General features: G+C 45.0%; 1 protein-coding gene across 4 annotated transcripts in view; it reads left to right on the plus strand.

The window, feature by feature from the left end:
- MED13 (mediator complex subunit 13) overlaps positions 1-20,944 on the plus strand; it is a 156,508-nt gene that overhangs the window by 124,739 nt on the left and 10,825 nt on the right. The window contains exons 18-26 of one of the 4 annotated variants that reach the window (XR_015733180.1): positions 2,153-2,376; positions 6,415-6,604; positions 7,852-8,287; positions 11,561-11,777; positions 13,600-13,817; positions 15,635-15,858; positions 17,105-17,247; positions 19,101-19,259; positions 20,523-20,711. Coding sequence is in view for 2 of the 4 variants with exons in the window: in XM_034434573.3 (XP_034290464.2) it covers positions 2,153-2,376; positions 6,415-6,604; positions 7,852-8,287; positions 11,561-11,777; positions 13,600-13,791; positions 15,635-15,858; positions 17,105-17,247; positions 19,101-19,259; positions 20,523-20,711 (1,974 nt within the window). In the remaining 2 variants the exon portion in view is untranslated. The remainder of the gene's footprint in view (positions 1-2,152; positions 2,377-6,414; positions 6,605-7,851; positions 8,288-11,560; positions 11,778-13,599; positions 13,818-15,634; positions 15,859-17,104; positions 17,248-19,100; positions 19,260-20,522; positions 20,712-20,944) is intronic. The other 3 variants (XR_015733183.1, XM_034434573.3, XM_034434572.3) reach the window with 3 other exon arrangements.

A 20,944-nucleotide genomic window follows, 5' to 3' on the forward strand; every position in this document is an offset into this window, starting at 1 on the left:
ACCACGCAGCATTATTTCGTAGATTGTGGTCAAACCCCAGTAAATAATTGCCTGCTTGAGTCAGGCAAACAATGGCGTTTTCGATTCTGATCTCCCCTCCTTTTATAACTACCAAATCCAAGCCGTGAAGAACATTGTGCCTAAAAGTAAATCTAAATTGCCTTGTTGGAACATTTCGGCAAATTTAAGTTTTGGCGATGAAACAGGTAAGTAGGGATGTCCACAGAGGAGGTAAAAGTGTGTTTGTGTGTGTGTGTGTATATGTGTGTTTCAGATGACATGGACAGGGCAACATCAGGCAAATGGCACGACCTGCCTACTTGCTGCAGAGACTGGGGCTCAGATTGGTCACGGCATTTGCGTGACATCCTTGTATGTGGGTCGTTGTAGTGTCGTGCCAGTTTACTGCGGAGGCTTCTGCTGGTAACTGTAGGGATTTGACTGAAACTTCTGCATGCTTCTGTGACTTTTGATTTGGGTGACTGAGCTTTGTTATGGATATGTTGTGATGGTAGGAGCACTCAGGGCTGTGATTACTAAACTGGGAGCGGAGCTTCAACAGATCCCAGTTACAGTGTTAGAGCTCTTGGTCCGGAGTCCGGTGCTAGGAACAGCTAAGATCCTGTGTGGAGCCCTTAAAGTCTCTAGAACAGTGGTGGCAAACCTATAGCTCATGGGCCAGAGGTGGCACGTAAAGCCCTCTCTGTGGGCACGCGCGTCATCACCCCAACTCTGTTTTGGGTCTCTGCCATGCATGTGCGGGCACCTCCCGGCAGCTAGTTGATCTTTGGGTCTCTGCCACACATGCGCAGGGCATGTGTGCATGCCCAGGACACGCACGCACGCACCCACACTTTGCAGTTTGGTTGCGCGTGCACACATTGGGCACTTGGTGCCTAAAAGGTTTGCCATCACTGCTCTAGAACTTTGTCTCTAGAAGAGGGGTCTCTAGAACCAAGTCTCGAGAAGAGGACATGCGATTGAGGAAAATACATACCACCCATAGGGGTGAGAAGGGATTTTTTTTTTTGAGCTTGCTTAATTATTCAGTTGAATATTATTTATTCAACTTAATTATTCAGTTGAAATAAATTGAGCTGAAGCTCAAATACTTTGGACACCTAAAGAGAAGGGAGGACTCCTTGGAGAAGGCCCTGATGTTGGGAAAGATGGAAGGCGGAAGGAGAAGGAGACAGCAGAGGGTGAGACGGTTAGATGTTGTCATCGACGCAACGAGCATGAATTTGGACAAACTCCGAGAAACAGTGGAGATTGGTGTGTGTGTGTGTGTGTGTGTGTGTCTCTGTGTGTGTGTGTGTGGTGTGCTGTGGTCCATGGAATCACGAAGAGTTAGACACGACTTAATGACTGAACAACAACAACAATTTTTCCATATCTCTCTTATGGAGAGAAAACTCCATGCAGTCTGGGACATTGACTCCATTATCAGAACTAGTAGTTTTACTACTAGTAAGGATTTAGTTTTACTAGCAAAGCCTTCATAGGGTTGATTCCAGTCTATTGGAGGCGGGGGGGGGGGGGGGTTGAGCCAATTTAATCAAGAGAACCAGTTTGGTCTGGTGATTAAAGCACCAGGCTAGAAAGCAGGAGACTGTGAGTTCTAGTCCCAGTGGCAGCAGGGAAGCATCTGGTGCTAATATGGCTTCCAAAACTGACAGGGACTTTCTGGAACACTGACACTCAATTTACCAGGAAAGTCAGCTGGGTAACTTTGGGCCAGCCACTCACTCACTCTCTCTCTCTCTCAGCCTAACCCCACTTTACAGGGTTGCTGTTGTTGGGGAAAATAGGGGGAGTAAGATGTCAGGTTGGCTATGTTGTCTGCCTTGACTTATTTGTAAAAATAATACTTGTAAAATATTTGTACAAATAATAAAAGGCGGAATATACGTAAACAAAATCAAAATCCATCAGTGGACCTACAATTAGATTCTTGGAAATTTTTAGACTGCAACGGCGCTTTCCAGATGTTTTGGAGTAACAATTCTCAGAATCACACAGACAACTTTCTATGAACTTGGGAACTCGTCTGAAGGTGTAATGGACGAGTTTCATATTCCTGCTCCATTAGGACATCTGGGAACAAAACTATATCTTTATTTATTTTTTATTCCCCTCCTCCCGCCCCAAGGAACCGATGAGTCTCCTGAACCACTGCCCATTCCAACCTTCTTGTTGGGGCACGATTATGACTTCTTGGTGCTGTCGCCTTTTGCCTTACCATATTGGGAGAGGCTGATGCTGGAGCCCTATGGATCTCAGAGGGACATTGCCTACGTGGTGGTGTGTCCGGAGAACGAAGCCCTGCTGAACGGAGCGAAGAACTTCTTTCGAGACCTCACTGCAATATACGAGGTGAGGAATTTTAAGGGCACGGGAGTTCCAGGTCCCCTCCCCCCACCCCCTACCCCAAATGAACATCCATCAACCCCTGCATTCCGGCTGTCAGCGAAAAGTCCTGCAGGGCCCTATCTGAACAAAGCAACTAAAATGGATGGCCGAGGAAGATAAAAGCTGCATCTTACGAAGGTGCCATCCTGTGGTTAAATTTTGTACTGCCCTCCTGCGGTACGGCTACGGACCTTGTAATTTGGGGATGCTGAACTCTTGTGTGTTTTCCAGAAGGCCATGATTGCAAGACTTCCTAAAATATATACAGGTAGTCCTCAACAACAGTTCGTTTAGTGGCCATTCAAAGTTACAACGGCACTGAAAAACGTGACTTAGGACCGTTTTCCACATTTATACAACCATTGAAGCATCCCCATGGTTATGTGATCAAAATACAGACCCTTGGCAACTGGTGATCCCCTTTTGCGACCTTCTGATAAGCCAAGTCAATGGAGGAAGCCAGATTCACCTAACAATAACAACTGCAGTAATTTATTTAATAGCTATGGCAAGAAAGGTCGTAAAATGAGGCAAAATGTACTTAACAAACGTCTCACTTAGCAGCATAAATTTTGGGTTCAGTTGTGATAGTAAATCGAGGACTACCTGTATTTTAAAATGTTTTGGACCTCCCTCTCTGTTAACTCCTCCTCCATCTTACTAGCAAGTCATAATATCAAAACATTTGGGCTCAATAGGCACGCTACAGTGTTATTCCCAGGTTTATTAAGGATGGGAGGGGAAAGTAGTTTTATTTGACCATGTTTTACACTAGTGTGCACAATACACACTGTCACATTAAAATGCTTCTTGACGGTTGGAATCTCACAGCTTCTTAATTCAGTTACTGAATTAACCTGTTTCTTGGGTTTTGCCATACATGGTGGATTATTAACTAGACAGACTGAATTTGTAAATATTGTGTGGCAACAAAACAAACCAACTTAGTTAAGCAAGCATAATAATAGGATGCCCATGGAAGTCCCAGATCCTGAAGTGAACGAATCAAGTACATTGTGTGAATCCGGCCAATGTCTAAAGTGGAAAAGTTTCTAGCACGCAATATTTAGCTTGCAAAAAAAAGTCATGAGATACGCTTTGATGTACATTGTACAATAATAGGCCTTTCAAAGTAAATTATCCATCATGCATTGCATTCAAAATTTGAAAGGTTTACATACTCATACCACAAGAGGCAAAATATATACGCTGTCTTATTCTGTAAATTTATTTATTTATTTATTTATATTTTATTAAAATTTATATGCCGCCCTTCTCCCGAAGGACTCGGGGCGGCTCACAAGTATAAAATGACAATAAAAACAATATCACTAAATAACATTAAAAGTCCAATTTAAAATCCCATAGTTAACTAAAAAACCCCAACCAGATCAGGTAATTTGAGTAAAAAGCCAGGTCTTAAGATCTTTACAGAAGGAACGGAGATCAGGGGCTGTCCGGAGGTTGGTGGGTAATTCATTCCAGAAGGTCGGCACGGCCACCGAGAACGCCCTCAATCTGGGGGCCACCAGCCGACATTGTCTGGCCGATGGCACCCGGAGGAGGGCAGCCCTATGTGACCGCACTGGGCAGTGGGAGGCCGGTAGGAGGTGATCCCACAAGTACCCCGTGCCCGTGCCATGTAGGGCTTTATAGGCGAGAGCCAGCACCTTGAAGTGGATCCGAAAGGCCACCGGCAGCCAGTGCAGCTCGTGCAGGAGAGTTGTTACATGGGAGTAACGAGAAGCTCCCGTAACAACCCGCGCGGCCGCATTCTGGACCAGCTGGAGCCTCCGAATGCACCCCAAGGGCAGCCCCATGTAGAGGGCATTACAGTAATCCAAACGACCGATAAATGTGTCAACTCCTTAAAGACAATCGCTTTCTCTACTCTTCATGCCTTTCTGTCAACCTCCCAAGTAAACCAAACCGGAAACATGACAAAATGAACTAATCAACTAATTCTAGTTTATTGTAAGCCTACATTACGGATAGCCTTAATTATTGACTTAACGACCGCAATTGGAACCAGAATTTCCATTGCTAAGGAAAGTGGCTGTGTCTGACCGTGGGGAGGCCGTAAATATGAAAAACGGTCATAAGTCACTTTTTTCAGTGCTGTTGTATCTCAAGGACTCTGTATGAAGCGTTTGAGACAATATCCTAAATGGCTTTATGTGAGATTATCGTGACTTTTTCTAACATACCCTAGGACTAAATTATACCCTCTCAAAAGGAACATTCAATCCAAGAGAGCTGGGCTATGTCTACTCAGATTCACATTTATTTACCACGCACGGCAATGAAGAGCAAAATGGAAAAAGTAATCAAATATAATTCGAGAGTGAGTGAAAAAGCCTTTTGCATCAAAGGCTATAATTTTTCAACCTAAATTACTACCCTAGAACGTGATGGTTATTTCAGTTGGAAAGGTTTGCTCAAAAGCAGGTAAACAAAGAACGACATTCAGCGGCTGCCAAAGTAAACGACAGAGTAAATTTTAAAGTACTTTTAAATTCACCTCTCTTGCTTGTTTGCCCACCTGCGTTCCAACTTTTGGCATTGTTTGATGAGAACAGTAAAGGACCAAAACTTTGGGGAAGGCTTAACTCAAGAGGTCTTCAAACTTGGCAGCTTTAAGACTTGTGGACTTCAACTCCCAGAATTCTCCAGCCAGCTATGGGAGTGGAAGTCCACAAATCTTAAAGCTGCCAAGTTTGAAGACCTCTGGCTTAACTAGTAAAAAGGGCACTTGTTTCTGTTTACCAGTACAGATAGTCCTCGACTTACAATAGTTCATTTAGTGACCATTCAATGTTACAAAACGGCCCTGAAAAAAAAGTGTCTCATAACCGTTTTTCACGGATCATTGCAGCATCCCTATGGTCACGTGATTTATATTCAGATGCTTGGCAACTGACTGACATTTAGGATGTGAGGTAGTCCTCGAGTTACAACAGTTCATTTAGTGACTGTTCAAAGTTACAACGGCATTGAAAAAAGTGACATGACCATTTTCACACTTATGACCTTATGACGCTTACGACCGTTGCTGCATCCCCCATGGTCACATGAAAAAAATTCAGACGCTTGGCAACCGACTCATATTTATGGCGGTCGCAGTATCCCGGGCTCTCCTTTTGCAACCTTCTGACAAGCAAAGTCAATGGGGAAACCAGATTCACTTAACCACCGAGTTACTAATTTAACAACTGCCGTGATTCAGTTAACAACTGCGACAAGAAAAGTCGTAAAAGAGGGCAAAGCTCACTTAATAAAATTTCTCACTTAGCAACCTAAATTTTGGGCTCAGTTGTGGTCGTGAGTCAAGGACTACCTGTAGCCCTGGACTTATGGCTGGTCGCTTAGCAACCATTTATGGCTGCTTGCAACCCAGATTTGAAGTTGTGATGGTGCCTCTCCCCTTCTTCCAGTCACGTGACTGAACTTTGGGTACTAGCCAACATGGGTGACCATTTGCAGTGTCCTATGTCACGTGACCACATGTGTGTCTCTCCACCCCCACATTTCTGGGGGTTTTTTTTGGCAGAACTGAGTCCATAAAGAGCCATTGGCTCATTTCAAAACCACAGTTTAATTTAACAACTGTGATTATTCGCTAAATGACCACGGCAAGAAAGTTTCTAAAATTTACAACTGTTGTGATTTAATGACCAGCATGGGCAGGCTCCATTAGGGTCATAAGTCTAGGACTCCCTGCATTCTATATTCCCCAGCATATGCTCTTTAAGATGGGTTAGGACAGGGGTGTCAAACTCGCAGGCTGGATGCGGCACCCACTGGCCATGCCTACCCCGGTTTTAGCGAAGGGGGAAAAAGTTGTGCTATGTCACGTAATGACAACGTGACACTGTGAGTTTGACACCCCTGGGTTAGGATAACCTTGGCATAGCAGGTTGGGCTTTTGAGTCCATTGGCAAGAATCCGTCACCAGTGCTTTGCATTCACCGTGCTTCTCTCCTGGCGTCTCTTCTTTTGCAGTCCTGCAAACTCGGCTTGCATCGGCCCATCTGTAAACTCTTGCCAGACGGGATCATGCGAGTGGGATCCACTGCTTCAAACAAACTCTCCGAGAAGTCGGTGGCTGAGTGGTTCTCGCAGACAGCTCACGCCAACAAGGAATCGTTTTCTAGACTCAAACTCTACGCTCAAGTCTGCAGATACGACCTGGGTATGGTTTCTATCCCACTCACCCACGCCTCCATTTCCACCCCCCCTAAAGTTTGCAAAAAAAATATAAAATAAATACAAGTACTTGGAACAGCGTTGAACATTTTACGATACTGGCATTCGAAAGTGCAAACTCATCCCTGCCCTTGGCTGTGCAGACTATCACTCCGATATCTTGGGCAAATTTATTCATGTTATTTGACGCACCTCTCCTGCGTGTGGCTTTTATCACAGCTGTTATTGAGAACGGTGATAGGCTGCTAGTCAGACGTGGAAAAAAAAAAAAACCTGCATTGCCATCTTGTGCCCAGTACATAGGCTCCCAGGGTGATATTTTGCTGCAGCCCAAAAACTTGAGAAGTCCTTTTGGTTTCCAGCTCCTTGTCTGTTTCCCCCCACCCCCTTTCATATCCTGCATGTTTGCCACAAAAATGCAAAGCTTTGCAGAGCAGTTGGGGCTGTGTACCAAGGTGTTTGGGTCGTAGTAGCTCACAGGGAATGCCGGGAGGTGGGTGGTGGTTTCCAGCTCACAATTGCAGGTGGAAAAATGGATGGGGTAGGTAGGGTAAGCTGTCCTTCACAGAAACATATCCGTTTTTGGAGATTGGCTTTATCTTTCATGCGACCTAAATTTTTCGAGCACCCTCAGCTGAATGGATGCTTCGTTTAAATCAGGGGTCTCCAAACCTCGGCAACTTTTAAGACCTGTGGACTTCCGCTCCCAGAATTCCCCAGACAGCGCATGTGCATGCAATGTCTGGGGAATTCTGGGAGCGGAAGTCCACAAATCTTTAAAGTTGCTGAGGTTTTGGAGACCCGCGGTTTAAATAAATAGCAACGATACCACAAGAGGCCCGGTTGAATCGGCAAAAACGAAACCATTCATTTCTACGTCCCAAAGGTGCGTTTTCCAGCTGGACTTTCTTGGTCCTCCTCCTTCCCCCAGAAAACGCTTCGTTTCTCATCCCAGAAGAAGCTTCATTCAGAAAAAAAAAACTCCCAATTGCCTTTTGGAAAAAGCAGTTTTGGGACCTAGAAAGCAGTGGTTTTGTTTTTGCTGATTCAACCGAACCTCTTGGAATATTTTCTTCCGAAGCATTTTCAAGGAAAAAAAAAAACAACCCAAGAAAAAACCCAGTTGCCTTTTGGAAAGAATAAAGAAAAAAAAGGACCTTTGGGACAACCATGACCTGGGTAATTGAGAATCTCCATAGACATTGATTTCTATGTGCCTTTTTCTGTTTCAAGGTCCTTATCTTGCTACACAGCCATTGGACAATTCCTTGCTTTCCCAGTCCAACCTCGCTCCTCCCACCAGCCATCCTGCTTCCACCCAGCCTCAGGTTGCAGGCAGCTGCACTCCATCCTCCACCGCCAGTAACGCTGCTGTCCCGATGAATTCGAGCAGTGCCATCACCTCCGCTACCACCACTGCCAGCTCCACCTTGACCACAACCGCTGCTTCATCCTCTTCTTCCAGCCTGGGTAGCGCGATGCCGGCCAACAAGCCCTCTTCGTTTCCACCTTTTGGCAGCATGAACAACGCAGCTCCTTCCTCCCTTTCCACGCAGACTACGGCTGTCCAGAATGGGCAGGCAGGGATACAGCACCCGCAGCAAACAGCAGGGATAACCGGGGAAGTCTTGCCTGCCCCGACGCAGCCGCATCCGGAGGTTTCCGAAAGGTAACGTTTTTTTATTCCCACTGGCTCTGGTGAACAGGTCGTCCTCTTAACATCCATTCGTTTCGTGGCCGTTTGAAGTTACAACACGGAATGGGACAATCCATCACGGCCAAACTCGTCACCGGACAATTTGCCACCGCCATCTTGCCATGGAGCAACTCGATGCAGGGCAATTTAACCATTCTATATTTAATTATTTAAAATAAATGAAAAAAACTGTTTTAATTTTTGCCATTCACATTTCATTCTGTCCCTCCTTTTTTATCCTTTCTTTAATGATTCTATTCCACCATTTCTTGATACTAGTGTAACTCTTGTTCCGCAGTGAGTTGTCTCACAGCAAGTTGTCCTCAATGAGTTGTCCCATGGCAAGTTGGCTATGGCAGGTTAACCATGGCGAATTGTCATAGACATGTTACAAAAGTAGTGAAAAAAGCGATTTATGGTTGGTCCTTGCACTTACAACTGTTGAAGCATCTCCAGGACAAGAGGATCGAAATTTAGGTCCTTGGCAACCGGAACGTATTTATGATGGTTACAGCGGCCCAATAGCAATAGCACTTATATACCACTTCATAGTTCTTTACAGCCCTCTCTGAGCAGTTTACAGAGTCAGCCTATGGCCCCCAACCATCTGGGTCCTCATTTGACCCACCTTGGAAGGATGGAAGGCGGAGTCAACCTTGAGCCGGTTTGGATCGAACTTCTGGCAGTGAGCAGTGAGGCAGTGCTTGGCTTAGCAACAGAAATTCTGGCCCGTTGCAAGTTAAATGGTTGCAAGTTAAAGACTACCTATATTGATTTTTAAAACTTAGACACATCCTAATTTTTCCCCAAGAAGTCCAAGGTTCTTACACATTTTCTCCCTGTTCCCAGTTTTATAATCGCAGTACATCCCAGAGTTGTGACTGGCTTAGCTTTTGCCAAGTGCTCTTCATGACCTACAAGGACTTTGAGCCTGAATGTTTAGTTGTAGCTTCCGACTCTTCAACCCAGATTCACATTGCCTTGTCTACCTTTAAAATACACTCAGCGGTGGAAGGTTTTAAATATGAGCTTGCCGGTGCCTTCACACTTCTGCAGCTCTGTTCCTCTTGCCATTCTGTGTCACTCTGTCTGTGCAGAAGAGTTGATGTGTGTGGGAAGGATACACAGTGTGAAAATAAGTGAATACCGTACTAACTTCTGTGTCTTATTTCCTGAGGGCGTCTTCTTTAATGCCTGCTCCTCAATGATTCCTTAGGTTGGATTATTCATCCCCTGATTTGTTCAGGGTTCTTAAATATAGGTAGTCCTCAACTTACAGCCACAACCGAGCCCAGAATGTACGTTGCTGAGAAATTTATTAAGTGAGTTTTGCCCCATTTCAGGACTTTTCTTGCCACAGTTGTTAAGTGAATCACTGCAGTTCAGGGGTGAAATCCAGCAGGTTCTGACAGGTTCTGGAGAACCGGTAGTGGAAATTTTGAGCAGTTACCGGCAAATACCACCTCTGGCTGGCCTCAGAGTGGGGAGGGAATGGGGATTTTGCAGTATCCTTCCCCTGGAGTCAGGTGGGAATGGAGATTTTGCAGTATCTTTCCCCTGCCATGCCCTCCAAGCCATACCACGCCCACCAAGCCACGCCCACAGAACCAGTAGTAAAAAAATTTGGATTTCACCACTGCTGCAGTTGTGAAGTTAGTAACACGGTTCTTACGTGAACTTGGCTTTCCCCATTGACTTTGCTTGTCAGAAGGTCGCCAAAGGGGATCACATGACTCCAGGACACTGCAACCATCATAAATGTGAACCAGTTGCCAAGCATCTGAATTTTGATCACCTGACCATGGGGGGGGGGGGATGCGGCAACGGTCATAAATATAAAAAACGGTCATTTTCCAGCACTGTTGTAACTTCAAACAGTCACTAAATGAACTGTTGTAAATCGAGGACTACCTGTACGGCATCTTAACTCTTCCTCCAAACTGCCTAGGAACCTACACTGAAGAATGAGAAGACACAACCCCAGGGCATGTGTTGGTTGTGTTCTTTTGTCTGCGTCTCACTCTTCTCTTTTGCTCGTGTACTTCACCAGGGCTGAAAAGTGCCAAGGCAGTGAGGTTTCAACAAGCAGTAAATTGAGAAAAGAGGGTCTGTCTCCCCAATTTGTCAGGATGAAAGAGGGTGTCATTTAAGTCGCTCAGTGGGGGGTAGATGGAGTGAGGAAGGTGGGAATGGTGGGTCAGGATTGCCTTCATCCCAGTGGTGAAATTCAATTTTTTTTTACTACCGGTTCTGTGGGCGTGGATTGGTGGGCGTAGTGTGGCTTGGTGAGCATGGCTTGGTGGGCGTGGCAGGAGAAGGATACTGCAAAATCTCCATTCCCTCCTCACTCTGGGGCCAGCCAGAGGTGGTATTTGCTGGTTCTCCAAACTACTCAAAATTTCTGCTACTGGTTCTCCTGCTGGATTTGACCCCTGCTTCATCCTCTCTGAAAAACAGACTACCTACCTAGGAGGCAATTTAAACAGCAATAGCACTTAGATTTATATACCACTTCACAGTGCTTTTACAGCCCTCTCTAAGCGGTTTACAGAGTCACCGTATGGCCCCCAACAATCTGGGTCCTCATTTGACCCACCTCGGAAGAATGGAAGGCTGAGTTGACCTTCAGCCTGGTGAGATTCGAACTGCCAAACTGCTGGTAGCCGGCAGTCAGCAGAAGGAGGCTGCAGTACTGCATTGTAATCACTGTGCCACCATGCAGATAGTCCTTGACTTACGACTATAATTGAGCCCAAAATTTCCATTGCTAAGCGAGACAGCTGCTAAGTGGAGTTTTGCCTCATTTCTTGCCACAGTGGTTAAAACTGTCATCGTTAATTTAGCAACCCTTTAGTTGTAAAGTGAATCTGGCTTCCCCATTGACTTTGCTTGTCAGAAGGTCCCAAAAGGGGATCACATGGCCATAGGACACTACAACCACATGCTAGTTGCCATGTGTGTGAATTTTGATCACATGACCATGGGGTTGGTGCGACGGTTGTGTGAAAAACGGTCATAAATCACTTTTTTTCAGGGCAGCAGTATCTTCAAACAGTCACCAAATGAATGGTTGTAAGTCAAGGACTACCTGTCCTCGTCATTGGAGGTTTCGGAGCTCTGTCTCTTACATGGGAGGAGCAGCCTTGTCAGCCTTGTAGAATGGCAAGCATTGCACAGGAGTTTATTTCCATACGAGGGAGAAACTCTCGGCATCTCACAGCAGTTCTGTTTGCAATCTCCTTCCAGCACTATGGAACGGGACAGAGTCGGAATTCCCACCGATGGTGATTCCCATGCGGTCACCTACCCGCCTGCCATTGTTGTTTACATTGTGGATCCTTTCACGTATGAAAAGAAAGAAGAGAACAGCTCCTCAAATGTCTGGACTCTTGGTCTTCTCCGCTGCTTTCTAGAAATGATCCAAAACCTTCCTCCTCATCTTAGAAACATCGTGGCTGTTCAGGTAAGCCACTGAATTAAAGTAAGCCGCTGATTGTGGTTTTGCGTGGTACCTAGATCGCACACATGCGCCGGTGAAGTTTTGCTCACTTGCGCGGGCCGCGGACCAGCGATCCACGGCCTGAGGGTTGGGGAACCCTGGTATAGATGACAGCGACACTCCTGACATCCATGCTAGGGTGTTCCCTTGCATTGAAAGCTCTGTCACTACAACCTACCAAAGTCTGTCCTCTGCTTTGTTATTTATTATTTGGGCTTCTAAAATTGCAGAAAGTATTGAGGTGTGTGTGTAAAAGCCACCTTACTTGTAACAATTAGGTTTTGTAGTCAAGTTTATTTCTTTGCGTGAGAAAAAAAAAAATTGGCGGCCAACGGCAGCTCTTACCTTTAGTCTTAAGAATGGTCTTTAGTTAGTTGGTTAATTAGTTATTAAATTTGTTTGCTGCCCATCTCGCCACAAGGTGACTCTAGGCGGCTCAGAATACTAAAATACAACCTACGTCTAAATAAATCTACGTCTAAATATATAAAACCTCATTAAAAATCACAATAAAATACAAGTGGAGAAAATAATGGAGAAAAAAGAATTTACCAAGTTCTAATGGGATGCCGGAATGTGGGAATTTTTACATTTTCTCTCTCTTTAATAGCACTGAAATCATAGCAGTGTCCTAATATGTTCTGAACCGGCTCCCCAAACACAACAAACCCTCTGAAGTTAACTCAAAGATTCATTTATTAGGAGCGCCAGCAGCCCTGGCAAAAAGTTTCTCTTTCACCACAGGCTAACAAGTCCGGCCGGCCAGGAGATGAATACTGGTAGTTGTCTGCCAAATCTATTCATCTCTGCCCCCTGCCTTTTATCCCCAGAGCTAGGGTGGGGCTTCACTAGCAGCAGTGGCTTTTTTGTCCCAAGGATCGGCCCACAGATTTCCACTGCTCTCCTCTCCTCTGTCTTCTGTGCATCCGAGCATCAGGCACTGGACTTAGCTGTTCCTCCTCTACCTCATCAGTCACCTCCAGACTGGAGGGCTGTTGACTCTCCATCTGAGGGCTGATGGATGGCCCAGGCTCTGCCTCTGTCTCTGTCTCTGACAGCTCCATTCTCTATTCCCCCTCGGAGCTCTCAGGTTGCCTTGATGCTGACCCTGACTCCCACGCCTCCTCCTGCTCCTCTGATTCGGCTGCTGGAGGGGCTGGCGGCCGACAGGTCACAACAACAGTATGCCCAGGGTTGTCCATTGCTGGCATGGTAGTTCAAATCCTGAATAGGATTCTTACCTTGCATGGCATCTGCTGGGACTCACTCCCCTCCCAAAGTGTGTCTTTGGGGTCCCACATCAAGGGGGAGATCACATCGTGACCGGCTGTAAGCCAAGGACATATACCGGTGTAATATCTAATTTCATTCATATAAACCAGTGGCCCCCAACCTTTTGGGCACCAGGGACTGGTTCCGTGGAAAGAGGTTTTTCCATGGACCAGTTTTGTATGCTGTCTGCATCCTCCGGATGGGGCTTTGTTTGTTTGCACAGTCCGGTTGCTAGCATGCCACTGCCCGGTACCAGTTCATGGACCAGGAGTTGGGGACCCCTGATATAAACAATGCCGAGCTTCAGCGTTTAGATGGCCTAGACTTTGGTATCTGAATATAGATCTTTTTAACATTTATATTTTATTGTGCTTTTTTTAATCTAGGGGAAATGTTAACATGTTTTGCAAGCCTATGTATGATAACGCCACATGCTAAAGAAATAGTATGCCCAGATTAATAGACATTTCTTTCTCTCTCTCTCTCTTTCTTTCTTTCTCTGTCTGGTGCTTAGCTTGTTCCTTGTCAGTATCTGCTGCAACCCGTCAAGAACGAAGACAGACAGATTTACACCCAGCACTTAAAATCCCTGGCATTTTCCGCCTTTACCCAGTGCCGAAGACCTCTCCCAACGTCAACCAATGTCAAAACATTAACAGGGTTCGGCCCGGGCTTAGCGGTGGAAATGGCACTCAAAAGTCCTGATGTGAGTACTGCCAATGGGAGAACAAGGTGAAATTCTAGTGGAGTTTTGAGAAACATTAGCTGAATAAAAAGGATATGAGCATACCTTGTGCTCAGTTGGGAAAGACTTAGGATGCTTCTAAATCAGGCACCATCATTGGCAGAAGAGAATAAACTGCAGTCATCTTTTCTATAGAGGTCGTCTCGACTTAGGACCATTGGTTAAGCGACTGTCACAAGTTACAGTGCCCCTGAAAACTTGTGACTGGTCCTTGCACTTACGACTGTTGCAGCATCCCTGCAGTCATGCGATCGCCATTTGTGACCTTCTCAGCCATCTTAAGTAGAGTCAGTGGGAGAATCCAGATTCACTTAATGTGATTTGCTTAACTACCATGGCAAAAAAAAAAAAGGCATCGTTATGCCATGACACTGCATTGCTTAGCAACAGATGTTGTGGTTGCAGTTGTGGTCATAAATCGAGGACTATAGATAGTCAATCACTATTGAGCCCAAAATTTCCATTGCTAACTGAGCCAGTTGTTAAGTGAGTTTTGCCCCATTTTGCGATCTTGCCACCGTTGTTAAGGGAATCACTGCAGTTCTTAAGTTAGTAGCAAAGGTGTTAAGTGAATCTGGCTTCCCCATTGGCTTTGCTTCTCAGAAAGTCACAAAAGGAGATCACATGACTCTGGGACACTGCAACCGTCATAAATATGAGTCAGTTGCCAAGTGTCTGAATTTTGATCACATGACCACGGGGATGCTGATGTGGCTGTGTGAAAAATGGTCATAAATCACTTTTTTCAGTGCTGTTGTAACTTTGAACAGTCACTAAATGAACGGTTGCAAGTAAAGGACCACCCATGCCCGTAGTTTTTCTTTTCCCACATCTCTGCTCAATTACAACGATGTTCTTCAACGCCAAACTTGACAACATGATTAAAATATTAGAATTACGGTCTATTTATTGCTAGGCCCTACTAGGTTTAACGAATTAGCTGCCTACTCAGCTGCTTTCTGTGCATAATTGAGAAGGGGTGTGTGGAATTAGCAATAGATGTGAATGATGCATTTGTGAAAACAGAAGGTGGGTAATATTGCTGTGGGAGAGACACAAGTCTATTTTATATATATATAAAAAAAAGACTACCGTATTTTTTGGACTATAAGACGCACCTAAATTTAGAAGAGGAAAACAACAAAAAGTTTTTGGCTTACCTTTTTTCGGGCATTTGTTCTGCCCTTTTCCAGTCTTTTTTCAACATGTTTCCAGGGCTTTTTTCGGCCCATTTTCGAGACTTTTTGCGGCCCATTTTTGGGGCTTTTTTCGGCCCGGTTTTTTGGCTTTTTTCAGCCTGTTTTCGGGGCTTTTAAAAAAAATTATTTATTTATTTATTTATTGGTTCGATTTATATGCCGCCCTTCTCCGGAGACTCAGGGCGGCTTGCAATGCGTTAAGCAATAGCCCTCATACTTTTGTATATACCTGCTTAGTAGGGCTTTCGGCCCCCCCAAGCGGTGTTCTTTTTTATACAAAGTCAGCTTTTTGGCCCTTTTTTTCTGAAAAAACAGGCTAAAAAAAGCCTCAAAAATGGGCCAAAAAGCCTCAAAAACAGGCTGCAAAAAGCCTCAAAAATGGGCCAACAAAAGGCCTGAAAAAGGCCCCAAAACAGGGCATGTGGAGGCCAAAAAATGGCTGGCGGGTGGGTGGGGCTTTAGCAATAGACGCACAGACATTTTCACCCCCTTTTGGGAGACAAAAAAGTGCGTCTTATAGTCTGAAAAATATTGTAATTACTGGAAAACATGGCTAACGTTTCCAATATTCCTGTTTTTTCCACCCCTCTGTGTGCACTTTGCAGAGACCTGAGTGTATTAAACTCTACGCTCCTCCTTTCATCCTGGCTCCTGTCAAAGATAAACAGACTGAGCTGGGGGAAACATTTGGCGAGGCTGGGCAAAAATACAACGTGCTTTTTGTGGGCTACTGTCTTTCCCATGATCAAAGGTGGCTCCTTGCATCCTGCACAGATCTCTACGGAGAACTTCTGGAAACCTGCATCATAAACATTGACGTACCAAACAGGTACACCGATACCCTTTCCTCTTTTTTTGCGTGTACGGTATGTTTGAGATTGTTAAGTCAAATAGGAGACAATGGCCTTTTAAGATAACGTAGCAGCCCGTTTCAACGGAAGAGTCAGATGGTTGCAAGTAAGGAAGATAGCAAGAGTTCTCTTGGAATGCGTTTCTGTAAATCAGCTGTTTCCTAACCTTGGGCAATTTTAAGACCCGTGAACTTCAACTCCCAGAATTCCCCAGCCAGCCAGGAATTCTATAAATTATCAAATTAAGGACAGATATGTTCTCTCTATTCTCCTGTTCATTTTTTCTTCTTCTTTTAGGAGAAAATACCCTATGAATTCTTCTCTTTCAGAAATTATCTTATCTCATTTTTATGGTGTACTTGTATTATACTGGACTTTTTACTCATATTTGATGAGAAATATGTTTATTTATTTATTTCTAACTGCTTTGGCTTGCTTTCGCTTTAAAAAAAGTAGAAATGCCATCCCTTTTGCAAGGGAGGGCCTTCCCCTCCCCGCTTATTTATTTTTTCATTAAGTTTATATGCCACCCTTCTCACCATCAAGAGACTCTGGGCCACTTACAAAATAAAAACAACAATATTAAATGTTAAAACATTAAATTAACATTAACATAATGGAGTGTGAGGGGAAGAAATTCAGTAAAGTTTCAAATTTGAAACATTTGCCTAACTTTAGAAAAATTTTTTGTCTATGGAGCTTCTCAATCATCCAGGTTATGCTTGTCCCAAATGTGTTTTTTTTTCCCAAAAGGCAATTAGACTTTCTGGTTTTACTTGGAAGACGTTTCGCTTCTCATCCCAGAAGCTGCTTCAGCTCCTCTTTTTTTTTTTTCTTCAAAGAAAAAAGAAGAAAGTCCAGCTGTCTCTTGAAAAAGCGCCTTTGAGAATACCCTTTAATTATGTAGCAGGCCAGTCTGTCCTTTTGGGAGCAATTGAGGAGGGTATGGACAACTATATGTAGGAGAAGGAGAGGCAGAGCCTGGGGACGGAGTCAAGAGAGCACTCAGCCTGGAGTCCTTACGTTCCCTCAAACAGTCTCAGCCCAACTCCTTTTGAATTTCATTCATTTTTATCTAGTGCCAATTTAGTGCTGACCATTAATTGACTAGATTCTTGTGTAAAAGGCATGAGCAATAAATCAGCTTAACTGGAACTTAACATGTGGTTCCCATTCTCCGTGCCTGACATTCTATTTACCAAAGAACTTTTTGTTTCCCAACAGGGCTCGTAGGAAAAAAGGATCTGCTCGCAGACTCGGTCTTCAGAAACTCTGGGAGTGGTGTTTGGGTCTTGTGCAGATGAGTTCTGTGCCCTGGAGAGTTGTAATAGGACGGCTTGGAAGAATCGGCCACGGGGAGCTGAAAGGTACTACAGAAGCCTGCCCTGAAATGGTGATATATAAATTGACCAGGAGTGTCAAACTCATCTGGTCCGCGGGGTGCTTAAATCTGGCCCACGGGGCTGCCCTGGAAACAACAACGGTGCCTCTGCCAGTGAAAACGGCCCTCCCGGGCCCCATTTTCAACCGTGTGTGGTCCCCGGGCTCCATTTCCGCTGGCAGAGGGCTAGTAAAACAAACTGAAAGCCAAACAAAAGGAGAAATGTTTCCCCTTTTGCATTTGAGCATGCAAGAAGGGACAGGAAAGGAGAAAGAGAAAGAGGAAAGACAGAGAAAAAGATGGGAAGATGGGAAGAGAGCAAGGAAGGAAAAAGGGGAAGGAAGAAGAAAGGAAAATGAAGTGGAAAGGAAAAAGAAGGAAGGAAGGAAGGAAGGAAGGAAGGAAGGAAGGTTGGTTATAGTGAGAGGGAGGGAGGATTTGAGGGAAGTCCTGCCTTAGCACTTTGCCGCTACAGGTGCCCCTGACACGAGTGACGTTGAACTGGCTATGCCCACCCTGGCCACGCTGCCCCCAGCCGCCCCCCCTCCACCCCCAAGGTCAAACACATGTGGCCTTCAATGAAATCAAGCTTGACACCCCTGGTCTAAACATACAGGTAGTCCTCGCCTTACAACCATTCATTCAGTGACTGTTCAAAATTACGACGGCACTGAAAAAAGTGACCTATGACCGTTTTTCACACTTACGACCTTTGCGTTGTTCCCTGTTGTGGTCACGTGATCAAAATTTGGACGCCTGGCAACCGGCATATATTTATGACGGCATTGAAAAAAGTGACTTTTGACCATTTTCACACTTAGACTCAATTGCTGCATCCCCACTGTCACGTGAACAAAATTCAGACTCTTAGCAACTGACCCCTATATACGACGGTTGCAGTAGCCCGGGGGTCACACAATCCCCTTTTGCGACCTTCTGACCAGCAAAGTCAACAGGGAAGCCAGATTCACTTAACAGTCGTGGCAAGAACGGACACAAAATGCGGCAAACTCCCTTAAAAACTGTTTTGCTTAGCAATGGAAATTTTGGGTTCAGTTGTGGTCGTTAAGTCCAGGACAACCTGTAATTCTCACTGGTTTTATTATATTATATTATATTATATTATATTATATTATATTATATTATATTATATTATATTATATTATATTATATTATATTATATTATATTATATTATATTATATTATATTATATTATATTATATTATATTATATTATATTAATATACCGCCCTTCTCCCGAAGGACTCAGGGCAGTGAACAGCCAGGATCAAATACATAAATATAAAAGTTAAAAACAATTTAAAACCAAATTAAATACTTTGGCTCACAATTAAAACATCCCATTAAAATCCAGTTTAAAATTTAAAACCGTTAAAATTAGGCTAGCCCGGCTTGCTGGAATAACAAAGTCTTCAGGGCACAGCAGAAGGTGCGCAATTCCAGGATCCTCTGTACCTCCGGGGGCAGCTTGTTCCATAGGGCAGGAGCCCCCACTGAGAAGGCTCTCCCCCGGGGGGTCGTCAGTCGACATTGTCTGACCGACGGCACCCCGAGGAGCCCCGCCCTGTGGGAGCATACTGGCCGGTGGGAGGCTGTCGGTAGCAGAAGGCGGTTTCCCTTTTGGCTTTTCAGACTACAAAGCAAATAAGACATGGGCATTCTAACCGTTTGCAGTTCTGAAGTGGTGGGGAAACACCGTTGCCTCGTTTCTTTAAAACCCTCCAAAAATGATAACTTCTTCTCTGCAGACAATATTGCTTTCTGGAAGGCTGTGAAAAATGATGTCCCAGCTAGTCAGCCGCTCTTGTTTCCTTTCCAGATTGGAGCTGTTTATTGAGTCGCCGGAACCTGCAGTCTCTTAGCAAGAGGCTCAAAGATATGTGCAGGATGTGTGGGATTTCTGCTGCTGATTCCCCCAGCATCCTCAGTGCTTGCTTAGTGGCTATGGAACCTCAAGGATCTTTCGTGATCATGCCAGGTATGTACCGAGTCCTTTTCATCATGTTGGAATTACCGCAAAAGGGATTTTTAATATTGTAAGCTGCTCAGAGTTAATGAGGGGTAAGATAGGCGTCTAATAAATTTTACAAACAAAGAAATTTAAAAAATTAGGCTTGATGGGAATTTTACGGAGGGAGGAAGGGAAGGAAGGAAAGAAGGAAGGAAAGAAAGAAGGAAGATAGATTCTTGAGCAAGCAAGAAGTGAAGGAAGGGGGAGGATTTAAGGAAAGAGAAAGAGGAAGGAAAGGAAAGGAAGGCAAGGGAGGAAGGAAGGAAGATTCTTGAACAAACAAGAAGGGGAGGGGAGGAGGAAGAATTAAGGAAAGGGGGAGGGAGGGAAGGAAAGAAAAGGAAGGAAGGAAGGAAGGAAGGAAGGAAGGAAGGAAGGAAGGAAGGAAGGAAGGAAGAGCAAAGACAGGATTGAGCCCTGGTGGCACAGTGATTAGAATGCAGCATTGTAGGCAAATTCTGCCCACAGTCTGGAATTTGATCCTGATGGGGCTCAAGGTTGACTCAGCCTTCCAGCTTTCCGAGCTCAGTAAAATGAGGACCCAGATTGTTGGGGGCAACATGCTGACATTACAAACCATCCAGAGAGTGCTACAAAACACTATGGGGCAGTATATAAGTTTTAAGTGCTTTTGCTGTTGCTGTCCAAAACAACCCTCAGAGCTGTCTATCCAGAGGAACTCCTATGCAAAACCCTCAAACTCCCAGGCTTCTGATAGAGGACCAGTGGTTGAGGAAGACACGGGCCACCACTAAGGGTGGCACAGTAGTTAGAATGCAATATTGCAGGCAAACTCTGCCACCTGCCAGCAGTTCGATTCCCACCTGCTCAAGGTTGACTCAGCCTTCCCTCTGTCCGAAGTCGGTCAAATGAGGACCCAGATTGTTGGAGGAGCAAGAGGCTGACTCTGTAAACCGCTTAGAGAGGGCTGTAAAAGCACTGTGAAGCGGTATATAAGTCTTTAAGTGCTACCGCTATTGCAGGCAAACTTTCCCAACTGCCAGCAGTTCGATTCCCACCTGCTCAAGGTTGACTCAGCCTTCCCTCCTTCCGAAGTCGGTCAAATGAGGACCCAGATTGTTGGGGGCAAGAAACTGAATCTGTAAACCGCTTAGAGAGGGCTGTAAAAAGCACTGTAAAGCAGTATATAAGCGTTAAGTGCTATTGCTGTTGCTATTTGCTATTGATCGCATGGGTAACTCTCCTCCGTTCTTCTTCTTTTTACTAAAGACTCCGTATCCACTGGGTCAGTGTTTGGACGCAGCACCACCTTAAACATGCAGACCTCCCAGCTCAATACCCCGCAGGACACTTCGTGCACTCATATACTCGTGTTCCCCACCTCTGCGTCCGTGCAGCTGGCACCATCCACCTACACCACTGAAACTGGTTTGGAACTGGCCTTTAATACGAACAATGGTTTGTGTGTGTGCGTGTAGCACGTGTGCGTGTGCCTGCATGGGCGTGTGTGGGAATGTTAACTAGTCGATGGTTCAATTGATGGGAAAGGGAGAGAACGGCAGGTTAAGATGCAGCCTTTTATTGGGTCAGGATGTGGAAAGCAGCTGTGCCCATTGGCTCCCAACAGCCTGTGAACTCTTTTTCTTGGTACAGGTAGTCCTCCACTTACGACCATAATTGAGCCCAAAATT

Source organism: Pantherophis guttatus, chromosome 1 (genome assembly GCF_059756535.1).
Source record: "Pantherophis guttatus breed Tessera chromosome 1, ASM5975653v1, whole genome shotgun sequence".
Lineage (NCBI taxonomy): Eukaryota > Metazoa > Chordata > Lepidosauria > Squamata > Colubridae > Pantherophis > Pantherophis guttatus.